Source organism: Neofelis nebulosa, chromosome 8, assembly GCF_028018385.1.
Source record: "Neofelis nebulosa isolate mNeoNeb1 chromosome 8, mNeoNeb1.pri, whole genome shotgun sequence".
In the NCBI taxonomy this organism is placed as follows: domain Eukaryota; kingdom Metazoa; phylum Chordata; class Mammalia; order Carnivora; family Felidae; genus Neofelis; species Neofelis nebulosa.
In genome coordinates this window covers 104,087,288-104,114,629 of record NC_080789.1, presented here as the reverse complement: position 1 = coordinate 104,114,629, position 27,342 = coordinate 104,087,288, and the positions used below count along the sequence as shown (strand labels likewise).

At 40.0% G+C, this 27,342-nt stretch overlaps 1 protein-coding gene across 4 annotated transcripts in view; it reads right to left on the bottom strand.

The window, feature by feature from the left end:
* Positions 1 to 3,184: 3,184 nt before the first annotated feature.
* Positions 3,185 to 27,342, bottom strand: part of PARP11 (poly(ADP-ribose) polymerase family member 11) — a 68,685-nt gene continuing 44,527 nt past the window's right edge. For 3 of the 4 annotated variants that reach the window (XM_058743989.1, XM_058743985.1, XM_058743987.1), the window contains 7 exons: positions 24,575 to 24,703; positions 23,389 to 23,509; positions 20,145 to 20,220; positions 16,967 to 17,039; positions 16,758 to 16,888; positions 7,643 to 7,794; positions 3,185 to 6,121 (listed from right to left, as the gene is read on the bottom strand). In XM_058743989.1, coding sequence (XP_058599972.1) covers positions 5,805 to 6,121; positions 7,643 to 7,794; positions 16,758 to 16,888; positions 16,967 to 17,039; positions 20,145 to 20,220; positions 23,389 to 23,509; positions 24,575 to 24,700 — 996 coding nt within the window. In that variant the 5' untranslated portion in view covers positions 24,701 to 24,703 and the 3' untranslated portion in view covers positions 3,185 to 5,804. Of the gene's footprint in view, positions 6,122 to 7,642; positions 7,795 to 16,757; positions 16,889 to 16,966; positions 17,040 to 20,144; positions 20,221 to 23,388; positions 23,510 to 24,574; positions 24,704 to 26,748; positions 26,863 to 27,342 lie in introns of all 4 variants that reach the window. The other variant, XM_058743988.1, reaches the window with a different exon arrangement.

Sequence of the window (27,342 nt, the reverse complement as noted above, 5' to 3'; positions counted from 1 at the left end):
CATTTGCTGAAGCTGCCAGGCATTATCAAAGCATTCCACAGGCATTATTATTATTATTGTTATTATTATTATCATCATCATCACATAAGGTAGGCATTACTGTTATCTCAATTTATAGATGACGAAACTGAAACACAGAGAGATTGAGAAACCTCTCCAGGGTCAGATAGCTGGTAAGTGGTGGAGCCAGTGTTCAACCTGGTCACCTGACTCCAGGGCCCATGCGTCAGAGACATGGGACTCTGGAGGGAGAAGGGAGGTATGCAAGTGTGGGTTCTGGGGGGGAAGCAGCAAAGCATGAGCAAAGGCATGGGGGCAAGAATAAGCAAGCCTACCTAACAAGCATCTTGACTGTGCTAGCATGTTATATACAAAGATCTACACCATCCCTGCTCTTGTCTCCACTGACCCTCAGTGGGGGTTCTGATTCCCCTGAGGCTATCCCCAGGGCCAGCTGCAGCTGGGCAATAATTCTGGCTCTTAAAGTGGCTTTGATTCTGTCACCTTAATGTTAATGATAAAAAACGCTACAACCTGCCTTCTACCCATACCTTGCTCTTCTCATCTCCCGAAAGCCTGATGTGGCACCCACCACTGGGTGTTGCCGGAGGGACTAAGATCAATCCTTCACCTAATTAACACCCACTCATCTCTCAGGTCTCCACATTCAAATGTCACTTCTTAGGGAAGCCTTCTCTAATTCTCTAGGAGAGGTTAGGTCCCTTTGTGGCAGGCTTTCACAGTGGCCTGAAGCTCCCCTTCAGTTAAGCCCATTGCTCTTGTTACAGTTCAGCGTATGCCCCCCCGCTAGGCATGGAGTTCCCCCAGAGCAGAGGCGGTGCACAACTTGTCAACCGCCTGGCACACCGCAGGACCTCTGAGTCGAGGAGGGGCTGACTGGCAGTAGAGGGTCAGGGAGAAACTTCCCTTCCTATTCTGTACTCTTGCTTCATAATGCATCGCGATCCCCGCTGCTGGACTTTCTTGACCCAAACTCAAAAACCATCTTCAGTCAGGTCAGACTCTGTCAGGCCCTTTTACTTTTAACAAGAGTCTTTCAGAAACTTCACCTTCTGAAAAGTGAACCTTCCCCTCTGCTGATTTATCCAAGGTCACGCTGAGTGAAACATCAAAGCTAGAAATAAAACTTGGATCAGCAACTCCCAAGATGGTGCTTGATCTCCTTCTTAAAGGAATAAAGAGGAGGAGCTGGGCTTGAACACTGATTCTCTAAGAGTGTTAATCAAAGGTGAACTTGTAATGCCTGCAGCTTCCACCTGTTATCCAGGAGACATTAAAGCAAAATGAGCCCTTCAGGAAAAGGTATTTTTTTAAAAAGGAACATGGAAACACAAGAATTACAATCTGGACTTAGAATTAATATTGCAAAACTGATTTGAATGAAATCCTCGATTGTGATTCTCCTAAACTGGCTTGTCCACAGTGGAGTCAGCATAAGCCGGAGATGGTCAGAATCAGTTTCCTGTATAACCTCTTGGTAGAGGATACAGCAAGGCTGCAGGAAACATAAGTGTCCCTGGCATTGTTCTATGTTCCAATCTCATGAGAAGCCACTTGAAAATGAGTAAGATCAATGTTAAATTCGTAGCTACATCGCCACACAGTGAGAAAGTTCAAATAAAAGCCAAGTTCTCAGCCTGCAGTGCTGAAGAATGAAAGCCAAGCAATTAGAGCTGAGAAAATGGATTACATAATTTTACAGCAGGAGACTTAATTCCGTAACAGCAGGGAATTTACTGTCTCAGGGTTCGGAATAACCAAGACACCTTTTTACCTGGGATGGGTCAGGCGCGAGGCGCAGTTCAGCCTGGGAAGCGGGCAGAGGAAAGAGACTGCAAATGCTCTCTGCCACCTTCTAGCCTGCAGTCTCTGGAATGGGAGAAGTGAGCCAGTCTGCAAAAAAGTAAAGCTGAATGGATGAACTCAGAACATCTTCCTGGATATGTAGGGCTCACTTCTGCACGTATTACTCACAAAACCCAGGCAGCCCCCAAATAATGGTGCTCTTCATGCTTCTTGGAAATGTTGATTTCTTCCACCAGTGCTGCCCCAAGCGATGTTATAAAATTATTCCTAGGAAACGAGGCAGGGCGGCTCGTTTCACCAAACCTCTTCCTGCATATAGTGCAAAGGGGTAAAAATAAGTACAATCCTTTTGCTCAAGTTCCTAATGAAAACTAATATTTGACAAGGCTTTGTTTGCTTTTCCTTTCCTGGCTATTTTCCATTCCCTTTTATTTTTCCTCTTTACAAGTACAGAATGTGTAATTTCATCTAGAAATAGACTCTTGGTTTTAAACAAAATTCGTTTATCTAAAAGCAAACAGAACATCCTTCTCCAAGGAGAACGCGGCGTGAGGCTACTGTGTAACCAGGACCGCTGACAGACTGTTCCCAGTGCTACTCCTGGTGACCTGGGAGGCGACCCCACATCCCGGATGGCCTAGGAACAAAACTTGGAAAGATGTCACATTTCTACATCATCGAAGTTGCATTTTTATCACACTGAGCCTTGACAGTAGGCCAACATTTACACAGACTGCGACATGATTTTAGTGAACAGAAAACCTGATTTGTTTGCACAAGTAGCCTTGATCATTCCTCTAACATTAAGGCAGCTTTGGATAGCTCCCCCCTTTTTCTTTTTTCTTTTCCTTTTTTCTTTTTTCTCCTTTTCTTTTCTTTTTTTTTTTTTTTTTTTTTTTTTGCCAACACGAGCTTGAAATGAAATGTCTAACTTGCTTCACAACTTACTGTGGACACACACACACTTCACAACTTACTGTGGTTGGAGATTAGGTGAATTGCAGGAGGCATGTGCCTCAGGTGAATGTAGACTCACCCTCCAGAATGGCTCCTCTGAGGCAGGGGAGCACCCTGAGAGTAAAGGACGCTGTCTGTAGGCACTTGGCCTTGACTGCTTTTGGAATTTTCAATAGCAGAGTAAATGATTTTCCCAGATTATTTGATTAGCTATTGCTCATGATGACTTAAACCAAGAACAAGAGACTTGTCCCATCCGTAAGTGCGTTACATAAGGGTTAGAGGTAACAAACTTCTTGAGGGTTGAGTTTGAGCTACAAATGTAGGCTTAAATAATGCAAGGTGGAGATGAGACGCAGAAATCATAGAAACAAATATATGGCATACACAGACAACCGGGCCCTGCTATGGAAAGCTTTAATCACCACATGTAAAAACAATACATTCACATATCAAAAATGGCTCCAAATGCTTTATCATCACCGTAACAGTCTAGAAATGAAAGTTGCACTAATTAAAAAAAAAAAAAAAGCCTTCCTGTTCATAACCACAAGATTTTGAAACTGTTTCTCATAAACACATTTTTTTTTTTTACCCTGAGACTGATGTCACCAAAGAGAAAAAGAAAAGTCGCGATCAGCTGGAATTTACTCAACATAGACTTTTAAAAGTCATTTATTCATTAATCTGGAATAGGTTCTCTTTACTCTCTCCACACATACTATGTGAGGACAAGAGGAAAAGGTGGCAGATGGTTGTGTCCAGTCTGTTTATATACTAATTACGATTCCTCAACTCAATCTATTGACCAAAACAGAATTTTAACATCAATTAATGCTACACTATCACACTGAAAAAAATTATCAAAATCAGCTCTTTCTTATAAAAGGAGAGTTGGACTACATTGTCAGACGAGAGGAAAAGAATCCTCTCTTACAATGTTGTGATACTTACTACATGTGAGCCAGCTAGGGAAGTTCAGAGTTCAGACAGACTGCCTTGCAAACCTCCAGTTAGGGCTCTCGGTCACACCTTCAGATAAGGTCTGCACAAGAAGAACCCCCAAATGCTACAACACTTATTCCTTTCGAGTGATGGGAAGGGCAATCATGTTAAACTGAAAACAAGACATCCATGTTGAAGTGGGGGTCACCATAGCATTTTGTGTGTGTGTAAATAACAAATACATGGAACAAAAAGATTTTCAAAATCGGAATTCCTGGTGTCTCTAGTTGTTTTCTGGTGAATGAGTCTAGAGCCTCTCACAAGGTTGTCTAGGGACTTTTCCTCCAATTATTTCCATAATAACCTCTGTGTGTTTCTAAAATGGGCTCTTCCTAAATACTCACAGCATTTCATGGGAGCTGGCTGCTAGGGTGTGCAGCTGGGTCAGGAAGTCTTTGTTGCTGCTTGGTTTCAGAGTGTCATATGTAACAGTTTCCTGTGTACTACGTACTCTGAATTGCCCAGTTACATGTCCTCTGGGCTACAATAAATCTGGGGATTTATGGCAGTTAAAGAATTACCATGCCTAATCTTGCTCCATTCTCTTTATTTTTATTATTTCTAGATATCTTCCCAATTCAAATGATTGAAACGAGACACACAGGCCTGGGCACTTACTGGCTTTTTCCTGAGAAGTTAAGTTATGTTCACAACCTCTCGGCCAAAACTGAATGAGGATAATGGGAAGAGAATTCACTATTATACTGAGTTAGGAAACGGTTTTCTGGCCAGGCTTGATACAAGTGTATTCTTTTTTTCAGGAAGAACCATGGACAATCAAGGTTGGGAAACAGCAATCATCTGGCCGATTCCCCCATCTGATACCTGAACTCTGGTATGACATTTCTGCCAAGGTGTTGTCTCTGCCAGGATATCTATAGGGGCGGGAAGCTGTTCCAACATTGCCTATTCTTCTTCAGAATAGAATAATAGCAAAATAGATGAAACAGGTACACAAAGTTGTATTAGGCATGATTATAAATTGTATTGAACTGTTCAAGAGCTCGCAGATTGTCATTTTGCTACTCAAAACAAAGGGATTTCACTTTGAGGGTGCAATAAACACTGTGTGCAGCAAGTCCTACAACCAGAGTTCAAGAGCCTCGGTGGATGAATTGTGGGCTAACTGCCCTCTGCAGTTGTCAACGTGGGGACAAGAGAATGAGACGGCAGCCTGCCCTCTAGACGCAATCAGAAGCAGGACACTCTACCTTGACTTTCTCCCTCTGGCTGGTCTGGCAGCACTGTAAATAATGGCTTTATTTCTGAGTTCTCTCAAGGTACTCAGACTGCTTCAGGGTTTAAAATTCCCACTTCAGGGGGCGCCTGGGTGGCTCAGTCGGTTAAGTGTCCAACTTTGGCTCAGGTCATAATCCTGTGGTTCATGAGTTCAAGCCCTGCGTCGGGCTCTGTGATGATAGCTCAGAGCCTGGAGCCTGCTTCAGATTCTGTGTCTCCCTCTATCTGCCCCTCCCCTGCTCATGCCCTCTCTCTCTCCCCCTTTCTCTCTCTCAAAGAATAAATAAACATTAAAAAAAATTAAAATTCCCACTTCAGAAGACCAACAAAGGCAACATACTGATTGGTGGACAATACTCTCAGAATTCAACTTACAAAGGATCAATTCTTCTGAAGGGACACAGTTCTGTTTTTTTTTTTTTATTTTCTCAACATATATATGAATAAATAGAACACACATGTAAACTTTACAGACTCTGAATGATCATGTTAATTGAGACCCAGCTGATTCAGTTTTGAGTGCTATCTTTCACCTCTGTGTTAAAATGGCAATGGTTATCAATCTTTAACAGACAAGACTACGAGCAACGGACAAAAACAGAACAACAAAAAAACCAACCTTCAAGTCAGTATGCCTTTTTATATGGACGCCACTTTTTTCCATATCTGTTTCAAAAGTATCAGATAGTGAACATTTAGTGGCTAGATGACAGGAGAGCAAATCTTCCTGCAAAACAGACTAGAACTTCCTTGACCACTGAGATTTGGAAGTGAAATCAATAAAAATCTATCAAGTACTCAGGGTAGATCTGGTTGGCGTCAAACACCACAAAGATCTTTGGGTTCCAGGTATCATCCACACAGCTGTCGTATAAATTCACATAGCTCCCGTCTTTGGAAGGAGGCCGCATGTATTTGGAGTCTCCGTTTATGTAATCCCCAATTAGCACTCGAGCAAGAAACATAGATTTATACGTTCTGAACAGATGCCGCTGTTGCAGGCTGACGCCATGAATTTGGAATGTGTTTCCGTGCTTTATGTCATCTTTGCAGAAGCGACTGGAGTAAGCAGCATCTCTAGCAAAATAGGTTCCTTAAACAAAAAGGACCAGAAGAAGCCAAGATTACTCTGAAGAATATAGGAAACACAAGCAAAAACACTCTAATTGTTAGGGGAGCAGACACGTGGAATCGTATAACGAAAGGAGATGTGGAATATCCTTGTCTGCAGATCTTTAAGGAAAGACCAGAAAGCACATGCTGTGGACCACCCCACAGATAGATTTGTTACACAGACCATTCCCCACCACTGACACCCTCCCCCGCTCCCACCAAAACAGAGCTATCAGTCTTCTATTTTCAAAAGAAAGCTTCTAGAGAAATCCAGTACGTAAGACAGATACAGTCTGTTTCCGTGACTAAAAGTAAGGCAAGGCCTGAGTTTTACCTGCTTGAATCTCCCTCCCATTTCTGTTTCCCTCCAGCACTTTCCTCAGCCCACTGCCCTTGGCCAGCATTCACCGAGCTCTGCAGAGCGCAGTGGGAACTACTGGTCTATGGAGATTATTTCAAAACCCAAGAAACCACATTTCTATGATATGGGGTAACAAATCAATAATATTTCTGGAGATAGTAACCACCCCACAACCACAAAGAGATCTCTGAAGAGTGCAACACTATTCACATCTGAGCACTCCCGAAGTACAATTTCACAGAGGTTCATTGCCTACATGTGAAAAGTCAATGAAGCATCAAATCTTCCCAAACGGTAGGCCTAGGAGACTGACATCACGAAGGGAATATTTACTCTAAAATATTTGGGAAACGAATCACAAAGTCTCAGGTTACCCAGTGCTGACAGGATTTATGGTAACGCTTTTCTAATCCTCTTACAGTCAGATCAATGGGATGACCTTTTCAGGAGTTACTTTAAAAATTAATTTACTCTTTAAAAATGTAGCATATCTTGATCCTAAGTGGTAGCCAGCTCTCTCGCTGGAGATAAGGTACAAAGTAAGGGCCAGAAAAATAAACATTCACCCCTACTTTTTCTCCTCATTTCTCACCTTAATTTGCTTGGGTAGTAGGTATAAATTTGAGAGCTTGGACTTTCACAGTATTAGAAAAAAAGGTGAGGAGTTCCCCCATTACTCCTTATTGCTCATTAATATCCTTACCTATCATTTTCTAAAAAACTAAATGAACAGAAAATACTAGTACCTAGACCTGGGTACAATGTGATCAATTTATTTTATAGTTCTTTATACATTGGACATAAAACGGTTTGGTATAGTCATACCTGTATAGGATTTATACCTGGAAATTAAATGTAATGCAAAAATCAGCCAATGCAGACATGCTGTCCCATCTGAATGACTGGGACTTGGGGAGCTACTTAACCTGGTAGAGGTGTCAAAGTCTTACTTCTACCTTGTACATGCAGGAGGTGGCTTTTCCGTGGCTCAGAAACTCTGAGGGTGTGCCAGGAACCTAGTACAGTTTAACTTTTAACTTAATGACTATCAAACTCCTGAATTATAAAACAATCAATTATCTCTAAAGAGACGAGATTGTCTCCTAGGACTCAAACTGGGCCTGGAATTCTGATAATTACCTTTCCCAAAGACAGCACCATGTATACCATTTATTCTCCAGTCGAAGTTATGAATGCAAATTGCTTCCACAAATTCACTGCTGGTACCATGAAAGAGCATCTGTTCATTAATCTGAGGCACGCCTCGTTTTTTCTTGAGCTGAGCCTTTTTCCTAAGCACACAATACACATAGGCATAAAACACACAGAGAGATAGACCATAAGTGGCATTTATTAATTTTCAGAAGAGCCAAGTTCAATAACGAAGGGTAAAACAGAAAAGACTTCTTTAACATAAATCATAGGTGGTGAAAACAGCTCTGGAAAAGAAATAACCTCAAATGCTCTTGGACACATAATCATCTTACCAAAAATTATTAGTTAAAATTGAGACTTAAGGTTGAAAATTATACTCAAAACTATAGAGATATCCCAGATGATGCCCCATCATAGTCAAGGTAACTGAATGCCTAAGCCAGCCACGCTTTATAGATGCCTAAAAATGACACGATAAACAACGAAATAATATAAACTTCAGAGAGTCTTTAAACAGTGCATTCCTTGAGCAAGGACCATGCCTTAATCTTTTTATCTCCAGAGACTAGAAAATGTTGGTTGGATTGAACTGAATTTTGAATCGTAGGGCTGGAAGGAACATTAACCCATCCAGTTCAACACACTTCCCAGTGAACAAATCTCTTCCAACATATAAAAAGATATTCAGTGCAAGACTGATTGTAACAGTAAAAAACAAACAAACTAAAAACAGCCTAAAATTCTTTCATAGAAAAATGAATAATTATATATCCATACATTAAATTTAAAATAAACCAGATCTACATGTACTAAATAGACAACTCTTGAAAAATAATGTTGAATGCAAAAGGAATGTTGCAGAAAGAGACAAATGACTCAATACTGTATATTGTATATGAACACATATAGGTAGTAAAAAATATAAAAACATGGGCAAGAAGGTAGAACACCAGCCTCAGGAGGAAAGCAGAACAGGAAGGGGATGGGATAAACACTTCCACTGTATTTGTAATGTTTGTATCTTTAAAAAAGCCCAAACAATACATATGCACTCTTATGTTTATCGCAGCATTATTTATAATAACTAAGATATGGAAGCAGCCCAAGTGTCCATTGATAGGCAAATGGATAAAGAAGATGTGGTGTACACACACACACACACACACACACACACACACACACACACAGTGTAATATTAAGCAGCCATAAAAAAGAATAAGATCTTGCCATCTGCAACAACATGGATAGACCTAGAGGGTATTATGCTAAGTGAAATAAGTCAGACTGAGAAAGACAAATATCATATGATCTCACTCACATGAGGAATCTAAAACAAATGTATAAACAAAAAAAAACCATAATCAGACCTATAAATACAGAGAACAAACTGATGGTTGCCAGAGGGCAGGGGGTTAGGGGGCCGGGCAAAATGGGTGAAGGGGAGAGGGAGACACAGGCTTCCAGTCATGGAATGAATAAGTCACAGGAATAAAAGACACAGAATAGGGAATATGGCCAATGATATTGTAATAGCCTTGTATGGTGACAGATGGTAGCTATACTTGTGGTGAGCAGGGCATTGTGTACAGAGAAGTTGAATCGTCATGCTGTATGCCTAAAACTACTGTAACACTGTACACCAACTATACTCAAATAAAAATAAATAAATAAGAACAAATAAACATAAAACTAAACAGTCATGGAGATGAAAAGCACAGCACAGGGAGTAGAGTCAATGATATTGTGATAACACTACAGTGACCGATGGGAATACATGTATTTTGATGAGCAGCGAGTCACGTGTAGAATTGTTGAATCGCTATGTTGTACACCCAAAACTAATACAACACTGTGTGTCAACTAAACTTCAGTAATAAAAATAAATTTTAAAAATACACTAAAAAATGAGAAAGCCCATATACAAAAATGAAGAAAATATTAAAAAATGTAACAAATATCAAAATGTTAAATCTCATTGTCAGGTACAAGGGTGTCTGTGAACTAACTGCAGCATTTCCATATTTCTATGAAATACTTCATAGAAAAGAGATCTTAAAAATTTAAAAATCCCCTCCCCTCATTATATCTCTGATAAATAGCTACTTAACATCTGCTTCAATTCATTCCAGTACACGCTTTGCACGACAGCACAACTCTCTGTGATCAGCTAGAATGGTTAGGAAGGACGTCGCCTGCAACACTGAACCAAAATCTGACTTCTTGTTAATGTCCACTGATTGGTCCCAGTAATTCTCTCCTGAACACAGAACAACTCCGATCACTTATATGTAACAACTCTGTGATTCTCCAAAATATAACCAATGAACACCAACCTAGGCTTTCTTCTAGAGGTTAAACATCCATTCCCTCAACTATTCTCAGAGGGCATGGCTTCCAGGCCTTTTTCTATCCTGGACAGCCTTTAGTTGACAAGAGTCTGCTGGATACCTTCTAATTTATAAATGTTGGTAAGAAATAGAAAAAGTCCAGATACCATCAGCCAGCACGGCTCTCCTGGTGTACCACCGAGTTCATTTTGCAGCAGAGGCGTGAGTTTGTAGTCACTCAAAACACAATTCTGTACTCACTCAGAACCTCCAAGACTTTCTCAAACCAGATCTCTTTTTGGCTTCCTATATTGGTACAACTGATTTATAAACCTAATGTAGTAGGTTCATTTCGATTAAACTTGATATAGTAATTTTTTTAAATACATAATTGATAAACAACATGCAGGTTAGTGACTATGTGGGGGAATGATACTTGCATTTAAACGAGAGAAATGGTGGGGCACCTGGGTGGCTCAGTTGGCTGAGGGTCCAACTCTTGATTTTGGCTCAGGTCATGATCTCACAGTGAGTTCGAGCCCCACACAGTGCAGAGCCTGCTTGGGATTCTCTCTGCCCCTCACCCTCTCATTCTCCCTCTCTCTCAAATTAAATAAACTTTTTAAAAGTGACAGAAATGGAAATGGTCTTTCTCAAGAGTCATTTGACAATATGTATCAAAACTTCAAGGGTGCCTGGGTGGCTCAGTCGGTTAAGTGTCTGACTCTTGATTTTGGCTCAGGTCATGATCTCGTGGTTTCGTGAATTCAAGCCCACCATTGGGCTCTGCACTGGCAGCATGGAGTCTGCTTGAGATTCTCTCCCTCTCTCTTTCTGCCCCTCCCCTACTCTTGCTGTCTCCGCCGTTCTCCAAATAAATAAGCAAAATTAAAAAAAAACAAAAACTTCAATGTATATGCTTTGATCTACTGGTGATGGTCTTTCAGATCATTAAGCATGGTGTTAGAAGGATGTGCATGAAACAAATATTTACTTCAGAAAAACCCAGCATGTTTTCACTACGAACAAATTTGCCGACTTTCTTTTTTAGACTTTTAGGTACTGACTTTTGTCTGTTTTCTTATGATACACATTTGTTGCTGTTCTAAGCAAGGAAAAAAATCTTTAAAAAAAAAAGATAATATAATTTGTTTTCACAAATTTGTTTCAATCTTCCAAAGTCTTTCTACTCATGATTCATTTACACAACAAATAAGCTACCCTTTCTAGTTTTAAAGCTTTCACAAGCGTGATAAGTAAGCCTTCTACATTTCTATCCAAATTAACAATCGAAATGTTGAAGGTCTCAAGAAGAAAGCATGCATGCCACTCAAGTTACTCTCTGCCCAATACTTGTAACTGAGTATTAGTTTTTCTCTTCATACTACCACTGGCATACATCTATCTTGCCTCCAGCATAAGCACCTTTGTCAACCATATTGTAGAAATCAAGTTGTATTGTCTAAGGGGCTCAGCTGTCTACCACTATGGTAATCCTCTTATTTAGCTGGGCACTAGTGAATTCGTACTCTTTTTCCCCAAGTAAATATTTGTTTAGTATACATCTTTCTAAGGTCAAGCTTTACCATCTGTAATGACTAGAATGCACTTCAAAATCAGGATATTCACTCATTAATTTCTTTTAGAAATTAAAATAATTTCTAATTTGAAAATTCACTTGAGTCTCTCTTAGTGTGAGCATTGAAAATCTGCTGAGTCACTGGATTGGATGTGGCATATACCAGTTGAAGGCAGAGTGGCGGCGGGGGGGGGGCAAAGCTTTGCATCCCCACAACATAATTTATTCTAGTGCCAACTACTAAGGCACCCATGAAATGTGCAGCCTCACATACTATGGCCTTGAGGCTCCAGAAAGGTTCACAATGAACTCTAGGACCTCTTGGGCTGCAGCTAAACCTTTGGGAAACATCATAGGACTCAAGCTACACTAAGTTCTTCACAACCCTGCCCACCTATGCCCAACCCCACAGTCATTTCTGAACTTACAGAAAATACTGCAGCACCTACTTTTTGAAGGTATCTTACAATTACCCACCGTCTCAGGGACTAGGGTGCCAAAAGGGCTAAGTTGCCATGCGTCCTGAATCGCAACAGGAATATCTTCATGCTCCAGATTGAAGGAAGTTCGCCTAGGTTCAGACCAGTGGTTCTCCATCCTGGCTGCTGATTCTCCATCAGAATCACTTGCAGAACTTTTGAAAGGTAAAAGTGTCAGAACACAGAGGCTCTAATTTAGTAGACCCGGGATGGGTGATAGACATTGCCGCATGTTAAAGAGCTCTGCAGGTGATTTGGAGCACCGCTCCCCTAAATCCATATTCTTAGTGAGGTAGCAGCTTTCACTGCTCTCATTTCCTTGATGCCGTATCCTGCCCAACCCTGGGTCAACCCAATCACCTCCACTCTCTGCTTTTACATATGGACTGCTGAAATAGATCACACAACATCCCCGTGGTCCCTACTCCAAATTCACATATTCCAACATCAGCTAAACCCTCAGCACTGATGGAAATGCTATGGTCCCCAAGTTAGCTCTTTCTCCCCCATTTTCCATAGTGGCCATTTCAAATCTCCCCTCTTCCCCTATCGCTCTCTTTTATCCACATTCCCTAACCCTTCATTCTCTGTAGGTGACCTTGCTTACTTCACCAAGGACACTCAAAGTTTCAGGAATTCCATAACCTAACCCCTCTCCTCATCCTCTACCTCCACTCATCTATAAACATGACTGGCCCACCCTTGTCTGGCTCCTTCTGTACATTCTAGTAAATTCTCTGAATTCCATGCCATCACACCTCTTTAGGAGTCTAAATGCATCAATTACTCTCCCCTTTCTCTTGTCCTTTAAACTCCCCCTCCCTGGGTTCTTTCCTATTGTAATTTATACATGCTTAGGTCCCTCCCATCTTTAAATTCAAAAATCTTAGCAGAACAAAACAAAGACACCTTTCTTAACTCCATGGTACCCATCTTCTCACATCCCTCCTCCTCTTCACTGCTAAGCTTCTTGGAAGAGCTGTCACATTTGGTGTATACACAATATAGCATCTACCAACATTGCTCTCATCAAGGGTACCAATGACCTTGTTGCAAAATCCAAAGGAGAAATTCAATATCATCTTGTTTGGCATCTCTTTTGTATGTGACCCTGAGGATGAGACCTACTTGCTTAAACCACTCTCTCCCTTTGGTTTCTGTGACTCCACCGTATATTGTTTTTCTTCCACTTTCTGTGGTTGTTACTTCTCAGTTTCTTTCTTGAGTTTTCCTCTGTTCATCCCTTGCAGAGTTCAGCCCTTGGTCCTCTTCTTTTCTTAATCTACATACACTTCCCGGTCATCTTATCAATTCTACAGCTTCTACTACCTCACATTTCCTAACAACTCCAAAACTTTTATTTCTAGTCTACACCACTCTCTTGAGCTATGACACATGTACCAACTACTGCTTCCTGCCCATCCTCCCTAAAGACAAAGACCAAAATCTGTTTCTGCCCATTTTCCGTTAGTCAACTGAAATGAGTCAGAAACTCTGGAGTTCTCTTTCCCATCTCCTTATCCACACCACTGAATACATTAAATCATGATTCTACATCCTTGATATCTCAAAACCGTCCTCTTCCTCCCAACATAGCACATACCACTTTGGTTCAAGCCACCCAGTGTGGCTCAGTTTAATTACTGAAACAATTTCCTAAACTGGTCTCCCTGCTTCTGATTGTGACCCCTTTAAACCAGGGTTTCTCAACCTTGGCACTATTGCCATTTTGGGCTAAATAATTGTTGTGGGAGGCTGTCTTGTGCACTGTAGGATGTTTTGCACCCACGCCTTCTCCCCAGTAGATACCAGTATTAATTCCTCACCCCACCACATGACAATTAAAAGTCATCTCCAGTCATTGACAAATATCCCCTGATGGGCAAAATCACTCCTAACTGAGACCACTGCTTTAGACCCCTTCTCCACAGTACAGCCTGCTAAATTATTTTTCTAAAATGCAAATAATATTGATCATTCTCTTGCTTAAAATTCTATAATGGCTTTCCACAGTCCCGGGAAAAAAAATCCAAACCCCTCAGTTTGATTTATAAGGCCCTGCATGGCCTACTCCTTCAGACTCTCTGACCTCAACTCTGGGTCAGTTCAACTCTGGTAAGGCTACTGAAGAAAATCACACAACTATTCCAATGGCTCTACTGCAAACTCCTCCATGCTCAACCTCCTGACTACCTTTCTACCTTCTTCTCTAACCACTCATCTTAATTTTCATTTTTATTTTGTGATGCAATTGTCTGGCTCCTTGTCTAAATTATGGTCCTGTATACTGCTATATCCCATGTGTGCCTAGGAAAGTGCATGTCACAAAGTAGGTACTCTGACATATTTATTAGAAGAAAGGAGAGGGGCACCTGGGTGGCTCAGTCAGTCAGTTGGGCGTTCAACTTCACCTCAGGTCATGATCTCACAGCTCCTGAGTTCGAGTCCCACATTGTGCTCTGTGCTGACAGCTCAGAGCCTGGAGCCTGCTTCGGATTCTGTGTCTCCCTCTCCCTCTGCTCCTCCCCTGCTCACCCTCTGTATCTCTCTTTCTATCTCTCAAAAATAAGTAAACAAAAACAAAAAAGTTTTTTTTGAAGAAGAAAGGAGAAAAGTAAAAAAAAAAAAAAGGACTGAGCGACATGGAAATGGATGTCTGACTGTCCATACGGTGAGTCAGAGGTTATGTGACAACAAGATTGACCAGGATTTTAGTTCTTAATGGAGATGTCAAAATAACAGGTTGTCCTTACTACAAGACCCAGTATTTTCTAATGTCATAGCAGGTGATAGGTTCATTTACCATCACAGATTTCTATAGGCCAACATTACATAAAATCATGAAGGGCGTGAACAGAGTGATACTTTTTCAGTGAAATTCCTAGTGTACAATGTTTAAACATGTGGATTCACTGGTACATTTTTACCACTATGATTAAATTGAGACAACTCTAGTTATGAGTTTAGTTAAAACTGAACTCCACTTCAGAGGCCTGATTAAGAATAATGAATTAAGTTTTCATCAGACCATTTTAGACAAACTCACTTTATCCACTGAGAGAATAAAATTTAAGGGGAGAGAGGCCTCCATCGTCCTCAACAAAAGAATCATGTCAACAAGAACCCAATAAAAGTGAGAATAAACTGAGGGTAGATGGGGGGGGGGGAGGAAGGTGAGGGTGGGTGATGGGCATTGAGGAGGGCACCTGTTGGGATGAACACTGGGTGTTGTATGGAAACAATCTGACAATAAATTTCACATTAAAAAAGAAAAAAAAGAACCCAACAAAACCTTCTACACTCAGTTAAACTCATTACTGTCAGAAATAAAAGTTAGCTTGGTCCAAAGACTCAGGACTATAAAGAATACAAGCTGAAACCCCTTATTTTACCATAAACTATTATGACAATAAAACCAGGAATATATTCAGGCCATATTAACTACTTATCAGGAGCATGAAAGAATTCCATGTATCATTACCAAACAAAAGTCAGCCTAATTTTCAAGTATATGCGAATGAAATGAGTTAAGGTCTGCGATTTTCTCTGAAATACTTCAGCAACAACAATAGAAAACAAAAAAGGAAATGGATTATGTGTGGTTAAGTATGTTAAGTCAGGATGATGGATATTCATCCATCATTCATGATGGATATGATGGATATTCATATTAGATTTTATTTGAAATTTTCCTGAGCAAATATTAAATGCCTGCTTATATTTAAAAAATTAAAAATCAACTATCCTCATAAATTTAATTTAAATATTTAATAAAAACAAATAAAAATTTAATAAAAATATTTCCACTTATAAACCACTTATTTTAAGTAGCATTTGCTATTAAAAAATACAGCACAACAGGTTAATTTGGACAATACATTTAAGTTTTCTGTAATGGACTTTATTTTTAGATGAAGTGCATACTGAGCAATCCAATGGCTCGTTTATACCCTAAATTAAGCAGTAAATCTACTACCTAAACTTTGGGCCTAACAAGACATTTGAAAGTATGTTCCACAATGTCCTTCAAAACAAAATAAGCAAATGACTAGAGGCAAGATAGTGTAATTGCTTTTTTAAAAAAATTTCAGCAATGTTGGGGTGCCTGGGTGGCTCAGGTGGTTAAGCGTATGAATCTTGGTTTAGGCTCAGGTCATCATGTAACGTTGGTGGGATCGAGCCCCAAGTCAGGCTGTATGCTGGGTGTGGAACCTGCTTGGGATTTTCTCTCCCTTTCCCTCAGCCTCTTCCCGACTGGCACATGCACCCTCCCTCTCTCTAAAAAATAAAAAATAAATAAATGAGTTCAACAATGTTTCCAGAGACTTCTAATTCCACAGACAGGTCTGTACCACCAAAGTAATGTCAACAAAACTAAAGAGCTCCCTAGATTCCCTTCTAATGCAGATTTCAGCCAAGACTGCACAGTTCTGCACCTGGCAAGGAGAGGGGGTCTTTGCCCTTGGGGGTAGTGTCACAGGGCTGGAAGTGAACCTGACCTTCACCTCTAGGGAAGCTCTGTGTCACTCCCCGAGAGTGCTGAGGAGGAGTACTGACAGACAGGGTTGAGATACCACAAGAGAAACACACAGCGCATCTCCACAGGTGGTACAACACCTGAGGGGCAGTCCGGTTAGACATCTATGTTTTGCTATCTCTAAGACTACAAAGGTCTTAGAGGCCAAAGAGAGGGTTCAGGTTGGACACCGTCTCACCTGCAGAAGAACTCCCACAAGTCCAGATTTTGAATTCTCTGAATTCTTTTAATTCTGTGGCGATCCATTGTTTTCCCAAAGAGACTAGCAACTTCATTATACTCATGTGTTTGATTGTGCAAAGGAATAAGCTGGAAAAAGAAGTTTGCATAGTTTTACTGGGGCCCTTTCCGCTCTTCCACAGTGGGGTTCATCAGCTCTGCTCTTACCTGATAGGGCACGTCAGTGTTCACGTTCTCCCAGTGCGGGGGCATGGGGATAGCCTCGTTTTCACAGATATAACTTTACATAGCAAAAGACAAGACAAAATATTAGAAGCTGATAATAATCATTGTCAGTGCTTTAATTTCACCTTTTCTCCAAAGCTGAATTTTCACGTCTAGGGCATTGTGACAAACGCAATGAACTGAAGCTCTCGGCTCTTTATTTTCAAATATTTACAGCATGTCTTCTTTGTGCTACTTTTTTAGGTGCGGAATTGAAAACTCTGGTGGAAAACATCCAGTCTTAAATAACATCAAAATTTCACAAACAGTTGTTTAATGCTGTCATGTTTTTTTTTTTTAATTGTCACAATTCCTTTAAAATGTAAGGAAGATTTTAGATAAAGGAAAGGAATTTCCAAGAAGAAATGAAACTCTCAATTTAAAATCAAAACAGAACAAAACCCTCTAAAAGACTGATACTGCCTATCAAATAAAATCCAAACCTCTTGGCAATACATGCAATGTGCTTCAAGCTCTAACTCACACCTAAGCCATTCTCTGTTTACTGCCCTCTCTTCCCCATACACAGCCTGCGTTAATTCACCCAGTGAAGCCAGCGAAACTTTGAAAAACCTGCCCACCAAGTTGAAGCCACTGGATGTAAACACAGAAAAAAAGTAAGTCGGAGGGCTTAATGGCAAAAGGTTGAAAAGGACATACTAATCCTCCTTGGGGACTGGAGGTTACTGGAAGAAAGTCATAAATTTCAAGCCTATCTTTAGCTTAATTTCTAAAGCTCATTTTAATTTTTGAAAAGATCCTACAATCATATGATTTGAAAATTAACACATATAAAGAAACAACACATATAAAGAAACAAACAGTGAAAATTATTCTGTCCAATTTTCAACTCTTGCCCCAACTCCAAGTAATCAGTTTTGGTTGTGTTTTTTTTTTTTTTTTTTTTTTTTAAGTCTTTGGGGGTATTCTTCCAGACTTCTTTAGGTTCACACAAGCCAAATCTTTCCCCCACACATAAAATTTACGGGGTTTTTCTGCAGCCATCCCCCCCCCCAACTTAATATGTTCTTAGAGATCTTTCTGCATCAATAGATAGAGAGTAACCTCATTCCCAGCCCCTACCACAGAACCTGGCTCATGCAATACCTACTGGTTGAACAAATGAGTGCGATCTATTTTGCAGATGCAGAAAATTCCATGGTACCGACATACCATAATTTATGTATGTCCCTTGTTGATGGTATTTAGCATGTCTCTGACTTTTTGCTACTGTTAAGAATGCTGCAAAACCACAAATTGATTCTTTTGCCATCTTACCTGTCTACTTGTATATCTGTAGGAGGACATCTGTGAGATGGAATTTCCGGGTCAAAGACTATTATTTAGATTCTGGCAGATACTGTCCAAATGCCCTCTCTGAAGGTTATGCTCATTAACATTACCACCAGAAATGTAGAGAATCCCTACTTCCAACAACCTCTCCAAAAAGGCACATTATCAAACTTTTGAATTTTTGACAATCTGATAGTAAAAAATTGGTGTAATTTGTACTTCTCTGATTCTGAGTGAGGCCAGATGTTTCTAATGATTTGCTGGTCTTCTACCATTCAGAGATTCCTAGGAGTACTTCATATATTACAGAGATGAGCCCTTTATGATCATGAGTAACAATACTTCTCCCAGTTGTTGCTTGTTTTTTGTTTTTGTTGTTTTTTTTTTTTTTTTTTTACTTTGCCTGGAGTACCTTTTAGCTATGTAAAAGGGTTTTTTTTGTTTGTGTTGTTTTAATTTTTATGTAGACCGCAGCCTTAATTAATTGTAATTTCCTGGCCAGTAGGAAATGTGAACTATTCACCTTGTGTAATACACACTTGATATATTCCTGCGTAAATAATTTCTGTATCAACACCCACTTACCAGCATCGCTCTACTGTGGCATACCTAACTGTTCTCCTCTGCTATTAACCTGCTTATTCTTGTCCATTCTGGTTAATTCTCTCCCTCTCCTGTCTTTGCTCTATGATTTGTATCGTCTGTGTCAGAACAAAGTGTTTGGCCCCATAGTGTTGTTGCTTCTCTCCTCCAAAGTATACCAGAAATAATAACGTACAATTACAATAACATTTTCCGTTATTATGTCCCATTTTTTCCCTAGATTACATACCCTTGGGAAGCTAAGAAATTCGTTTATTATATTCCTTGTGCCTAAGAATAAAGATATGATGTGGTGGGTAAGAAAATAATATCCTCCACATTCCACAGCAGTACTAGGGTATTTGTTATAAAAGTGCTTGAATAACTTTTAAATCAGGATGCTAAAATACAAGCCAAAAGCCTTAAGAAACAGACTGATAAAAACTTAAAGAATTTCTTTCCTTATTTGAATCCTTGTTTCAAAATATCTCCTTGGAAAGAGCAAAGGGGTATCCCTTCCAATTCACATGCTACCACTTTTTTTTCTGTTTTATTTTATGTTCTTTGAACAGCAATATTTACTTGAGGGACCATGACAGAAAGTAGGAGGTATGCTCCCGAAGATTTTCCCCTTCAATTTCATTCACAGGAATAACAAATACTTACTCTTTTCTGGCATCTACAGCTCTCTTTTAGGGCTGTATACCGCCAGAGAAACCAAACAGGACAATGTGCGACCCAGAGCCAGGAGCAGAGGGCTGTGCTGCCATCCCACTGAGCTCACACCTTCTTTAGGTCTCCTTTGGTCATTACAGATTTAGAATCACTCCCAGGAGTTGCCCAATGGGGCTCAGTGGAGGTAGAGAAAAAGGGGGCAAGTGCCTAGGAGTTATAAGTAGCCCATATAACTGGATGGCTCTAGAGTATTTACAAGTTAATTCAAACCTACTTCAGCAAGCTATTTTAAGGATTTATAGCAGAGACCATATGGCATTCTGTGACCATCCTAAAGACATGAAAAATGTAAATACAGAAGGGGAAATGAAGAGCATAACAGGAAAGGGAACAAGGGCAGACAACCATCATACTGTACTTCATCAACTAATGCAAAATTCAGCCATGAGAAGACCAACATCAAGATCGTTAAATAAGCTACCCAAACATTTTCAGCTTATTTGTGCCTCTGTCAAATACTCAAAAAGAGGAGGAAAGCCCACTCTCTCTATCCCTGTTCTCTTTACAATACCTGAAAGCACTGATAGAAAAGGGGGCTCTTTTTATTAAGCGCTGTTTTCCAGTGATGAGATTCATTTGCTTCATTTCTGTAGGCAAAGACAAAGATATTAGATAGGCAGTAGGGACAGATTGTGCTACAAATAGTCACGAAGATGTGTAGCCACAGCACATGGCGATCCGGAACCATGGCACTTGGGGAGGCGCTGGTGAGCACAGTGTATCAAGGACCCCTTGCACACATCTATTCATGACATCCTAGGAGCGCTATTCAGGGAACATGGCTTCATCGTTCGCTCACACACAGGATGCTAGGCTCAGACTGCTCAGTACACAGGGTCTGCACCTTTCTGTAGCACACTTAAGCTTAAGCTGATGCTACGGTGCAAGACTTAAGAAAATGAAGAGTATTAGAAAGAGAATAAAATTATAGTACCGAATCTTCTGGTCAGGTTATGAATGGGAAGTGTACTTTGATTGCTCCAAAAATTTTGGGAATGATAAAAAGATACACTACCACTATAAAACTGAAAGAATTCACAGAATTTCAAAAATTGGTACATTTCTGGCCTTCTCTACACCATATACCAAAACCAACAATAGAAAATCTAGCTAGACTAAATACGTGCTTCTTCAAGAGGTTCTGGTGAGGTAAGACTAATAACTAACTGGAAGTGTCATCTTCTTCTCTCTTCTGTGCCTTAGCTGTGGCACTGTTACCAGATCCATGTCTTCGTTCCCACAAAGTTTAGTGCTGAGGCTTACTTTGAGATCCCAGTCAGTGTATCTTACCTAATTGGCATCATTCCATTCCAAAATAAAGAGCTTCACCCATCCAGGCAAATGCTGTAAAATATAAAGTGTGCCCTGCCCTTTTCGGATTCCCCTAGGTTCTGCACACACACTGGCATCACCGCTGTGCAGGAAAAAGCAAGATCACCTCAGCACAGGAGGCAAAGGCTGCAGGGTCTTCTACTACCTCACTCTGAGTTTCCTCTTCACCATTTTTACCAAGAGCACCTGAGTCAGCTTATGGCAAAACAGTTGGAGCTAATTTTGCAAACAGTACATTCGAAATGCTGATGATACCTTTGATGCAGTATCATCATAGAGAGGGGCTGCTGGAATTAAATTATTGAATGTGACTCCTATTCTTTGATAAAGACATTTTTTAACAAACTGTATGGTCTGAGAGAAAGCTCTCCCCAAAATACAGTTTATTAGCAAATATTCTTTCAGAAATGTGTGGCTTGCTGAATTAAATGTGTTGATAAACTTCATCCTCTACATGAAGCCTGATGTGTGTGCGTATCACTATGTCTTAGTATCGCTTCAAACTGGCACTTGTACACAAGATGTCTGAAAGGTCTAGCGAATACCTCTGTCTACACTGCAGCAAAAAGACAAATGTCAGGGCCCTTGAAGGCAGCTAATGTCATAAAAAAGCAGTTATAGGTTAGTTGGGAAGAAGAATATAATGGTTTTAATTCTCAATAATTAAATAAAAACTTTGGGGGGGACAATAATGATTAGAGATTTGGTTGCATCATTCTCTTACTGGACAAATCCCCTTCACCATTTCTGGACCTTAGTTCATCCAAGGGAATTTTCTTAGTGTCACCACCCGCCCACACCACAACACAACACAACTCTGCCAAAAAGACACTACTCATAGGCCAAAATGAACAAATCAGGAGACTATAGATGCTGGAGAGGATGTGGAGAAATGGGAACCCTCTTGCACTGTTGGTCGGAATGTAAACTGGGGCAGCCGCTCTGGAAAACAGTGTGGAAGTTCCTAAAAAAATTAAAAATAGAACTACCCTATGACCCAGCAATAGTACTGCTAGGAATCTACCCAAGGGATACAGGAGTGCTGATGCATAGGGGCACGTGTACTCCAATGATTATAGCAGCACTTTCAACAATAGCCAAATTATGGAAAGAGCCTATATGTCCATCAACTGACAAATGGATAAAGAAGATGGGGTTTATATATACAATGGAATACCACTTGGCAATGAGAAAGAATGAAATCTGGCCATTTGTAGCAATGTAGATGGAAATGGAGAGTATTATGCTAAGTGAAATAAGTCAGGCAGAGAAAGACAGATACCATATGTTTTCACTCATATGTGGATCCTGAGAAACTTAACAGAAGACCAGGGGAAGGGGAAGGGGCAGGGGGAAGTTACAGAGAGGGAAGGAGGCAAACCATAAGAGACTCTTAAATACTTGAGAACAAATTGAGGGTTGATGGGGGGTGGGGGAGAGGGGAAAGTGGGTGATGGGCATCGAGGAGGGCACCTTCTGGGATGAGCACTACGTGTTGTATGGAAACCAATTTGACAATAAAATATATATAAAGAACAACAACAACAACAACAACAAAAAGACACTACTCATAGAAACTAGGACAGAACATCTATATGACTGAACCACGTGGCAGCCAAAATACGCTTTATTAAGAAAGCCTTCCAGAGCACCTGGCTGGCTCAGTCAGTACAGCATGTGACTCCTGACCTTGGAGTTGTATGTTTGAGCCCCACATTGCGTGGAGAGGTTAATTAAAAATAAAACCTTAAAAAACAAAAAGGCTCCCCTTCTAGGTCTTGTATGCCTCTATGCCACAAACAGCTGAAACCAACAGCTTGAAACTAAAAGAGTTGAATCCGACAGGTTTTTCATGGGATACCTACAACCATGTCCATAGATCATGGATGAAATCCAAAGTAGGACTGATTTCCAGATTAGCTGGCTGTTCTGTGAAAGAGCCAATGAAATCAGAAAATGGCAAAAGGCAACATCCATTAAAGAAATAGTTTTCTGGTAAAGACACTAAGAGATGGGTCATTCAGCTGAACTTTGGTCTTAAAACTATCACCAGCTACCTATGACTTTGTTACTTAACCTCTCAGATGGATCCTTAAAATACAAAGATTCCCAGATATTTCAATGATGAACAAAACAACAGCTAAAAAGTGTTTTGTGTTCCTTAGAGGAAAACTGTTACATAAGCTCAAAAGATATGACAATCTTCATACATGTTTTGTATGATGAGCATACAAATATTCCTTTACAAAAGGTAATGGTGTGCAAGATTTTAAATCTTGAATTTTTATAGAGATTTTTGTGTATGACAAAAAGGATTTATTTCACTGTGCACAAATATATTAACTAATTCTCATCTTCACAACTGTAGATTTTACTGTATCAATATGCTAAAAACACACAACTATTAGGGAAAAAAAACATACCTGCAAAGTCTATCTTGTAGCTGAATTTGGAAGTAGTAAAAGAAATGGCGCCACAAGGGTTTGTTTTGAAGCTTTTTTCGATATCTTCACTGCTAACTGTACACTGAATGTTGGTGTCCGGCTTTAAGACAAACCAGAGAGTGTCATTTACCAGCTGTTCGTGTCAATGACTTGGCCACAGAGGCGGTTCTGTGGTCACAGAGACAGAGACTGGAGTGATGAGGGGAACTGACTGAGCGCCTGTTCTAGTTCCCACACACAGGGAGAATCACCGCTAAGCAGGCATGTGCAAAAGGGTGTAAGGACTTCCAGCGAAGAAACTCCAGCAACTGGTGAGAATCCCTCTCTCCAGATTGTTACAATTTCTACAAATGATTACAATAATTACAACTTCCTAACCGGCTCAACTTAAATCTTCTTTAGGTAGGCTTCTAAGTAAAGAAAGACCACCAAGCTTCTGGGTACTGGCTGAAATTCACTAGCCATGACTCTGGACAGATTCCGTTAGCCTTTCTGAGTTTTGCTCTTTGACCATGAGACAGAGTGTTAACATCTGCTTCAGAGCTGCTGTGAGGCTAAAGTAGAAAATATACCCGCAACATCTAACATAATACCTGGTGGACACAAGGTGCTTAATATAGGCTTGCTCTCTTCCCCTCCTCCTTGTTCACCAAATGGAATTTGCAGTTGTTCAGCCATACTGAGACTACGCAACTCAGTCACACTCGCCTCTGTACACACAGTGAACTCGCACTGCTTCTTCTAAATACATGATTGAGGGGCGCCTGGGTGGCTCAGTCGGTTGGGCGTCCGACTTCGGCTCAGGTCATGATCTCACGGTCCATGAGTTCGAGCCCCGCGTTGGGCTCTGTGCTAACAGCTCAGGGCCTAGAGCCTGCTTCAGGTTGTGTCTCCCTCTCTCTCTGCCCCTCCCCCACTCACGCTCTGTCTCTATCAAAAAAATGAATAAACGTTAAAAAAAATAAATAAATACATGATTGAGAAAACCTGGGGAAAGGAGAAGGAAAAGGACTAGAAGAATTTCTCATTTTTCTTTTAGTCAAGCTACCTGATTTCCTTAAGGTTTGATTTCCTTCCAGGTCTGCACTGCTACTTTGTGCGTCAGCAAAGTGATGCTGACTGAAGGGGATGCCCTTGTGCTACATTCATTCTGGAAAGGAGGTACCTGAAACATGTGCCACTTCCCGCACTCCGCCAAGTAAAACCAGCCCCACTGGGTGTCTGACGTGTCCATCTCATCCATCTCACTATTTGCCGTTCTGGGTAAAAATTCTTCTGCTTTGTGAAACATCTCCTGAAAAGCCAGAAAGGGGCAGAAGAAGAAATACATGTTTCTTAACAATCAATGTACTTTTTATACATCTTTTTTCTTCTTACAAAGAACTGTATTCCAAGTGTCCTTACTACGGTGACACTTGAAAAATACCATCCTCTGGGGTGCCTGGGTGGCTCAATCAGTTAAGTGTCCAACTCTTGATTTTGGCTCAGGTCATGATCTCATCATTTGTAAGATTGAGCCTCACATCAAGGCTCTGCGCTGACAGCATGGAGCCTGTTTGGGATATTCTCTCTCTCTCTCTCTCTCTCTCTGTCCCTCCCCTGCTTGCAATCTTTTCCCCTCTCTCTCAAAATAAATAAATAAACTTAAAAAATAAAAATACCATTTTCTCTGGCATATTGACTCTGAAGACAAACATTTAAAAAGGCTGAATAGGGGCGCCTGGGTGGCGCAGTCGGTTAAGCGTCCGACTTCAGCCAGGTCACGATCTCGCGGTCCGTGAGTTCGAGCCCCGCGTCGGGCTCTGGGCTGATGGCTCGGAGCCTGGAGCCTGTTTCCGATTCTGTGTCTCCCTCTCTCTCTGCCCCTCCCCCGTTCATGCTCTGTCTCTCTCTGTCCCAAAAATAAATAAAAAATGTTGAAAAAAAAAAATTTAAAAAAATAAATAAATAAATAAAAAGGCTGAATATCACTGCTTAACAAATAAAACAAATAATAATACACTTAAGTAAGATATATCAATGTGCCAATGATTTAAGATATTTCAATATCTATAAGCACTCCAGATTCTCAGTACAGAGCCAAGAAATTTCTGTCTTACCATATGTTCACATATTTGGTCAAAAGAATCCATGTATCACATTAGTTAAAACCAAATACACCTGAGTTTTGTTTTAAACATTCATTACTTCATTTAATGACATGGAAAGATGTTTGCAATCTATAGAGTTAAGTAAAAAGGAAGATTACAATACATAGAAATAGTATAATCCAATTTTAATAAAAAAATCCATCTATATTTACCCACATGAATGTATTTGGATGTACATGTATGTATGTGTATATATACACACACACATATAGGCACACACACACACAGAAGAAAGTTTGGATGTATATACAATTTATCATAGTTGTTTTCTGAGTGTTAGGATAATTTGCAGTAACTCTTATCTAGCTCTTAAAATATGCCAAGAACTAAGTGCTGTACATATAATAGCTCATTTAGGACTCACAACAATCCTGTAAAATAGGTATTATTATCCCAAATTTATAAATGAGGAAACTGGAGCACAGAGAGGTCATACAAAAAGGAAGCCAGGATCCAAACCCAGGCAGTCTGGATCCAGGGCCTGTGCCTGTAACCACCATACTATACTGCTTTGTACTTCATCAATGATGACTTTATAATCATCACTATATCAAGTAACTCATGTACACGTAATCTTTGAAAAGTTTTAAACATTCTTGGGTAGAGACTAGGATGAAGAGAGGGTCACCAGAAAAAGGGCAATGAGGTTAGCCAATGTGTCCTCAGGGTTTCTGAATAATTTAAATTGCACAATTAATATATGAAAATATTCTCCTTGCAAAAAGTCAAAACATTCAAGATAAAGCTAAAAACGTTTTTGACCATCATCACTTCCATTTCTGATATCTTCTCTCCTTCCTTCCTCAGGGTTAACCAAGACTATCAACTTACTATGTGTGTTTCAGATGTGTGTGTGTGTGGCGGGGGGAGGGGGGGGGAGGGTTAACCATATACACACATACAAACATATAGTTATCGGTGATTTGTTAAAAATTGTATTTCCTACAGCTTTGATTTATTTTACAAAGAATATGTAACTACTTGAGTAATTTATAAATTATTTGTTTTAAATTTCATTACTTAAGATGGTCCACCCTGTATCCAGAAGCTGTATAACCTAGGATAAGTTTCTAATTACCTCGTCTAGGCCACAGTTTCTGCTTCATAAAATGGAGATTAAAGGCTCCTTCCTCATTGGGCTCTTGTTAGAAATGAATGAGATAATTCAGTAAAGTACCAAGTACAGTACCTGAGCTCAATGAAGGGGGCTTGTTAATTTTTATTCATGTTTGGAAACTTCTCCAAGGAATGCTTTATGATTATTTTCTGGATTTTTCCTTCATGTTTTAAAGTTGATTGGCTGCTAAGAAATGAAAAATAGAACACCCTAGGGTCAAGAGCTTCAGGTACAGGACCCACTATTTGCCTTATACCTTTCAATCAGAAAATAAAGCCAATGGTTTAAAATTTAAGACCAATTGTTCATATTAACTATTCCAGCTCCTGCTCTTTCTTCTATTATTGTTCACATCATTTGTTCATTCCACTGTGAGAAAGCAAGAATGACCTAAATTTATTTTTTCTTCTGAAAATAACTCCCAAAATTTAGAAAGATGAGTTTAAAGGTAATAGTTAAGGTAAATATTTGGCTTAGGAGTTCTATCTTTTTTTACTAGAAGAGGGAAATAAAAACAAGAAATGGGAAACAGAAAATACCCTTTACACAGCATACATGCATCACTTGTGCTTTGCTATGTCACACTGTCCCAAAGATCACACTTTAAGCCAGGCTACAAATGTAAGTACTTTACCAAAGTCCTTCCAGAATTTCCTGTCATAAATA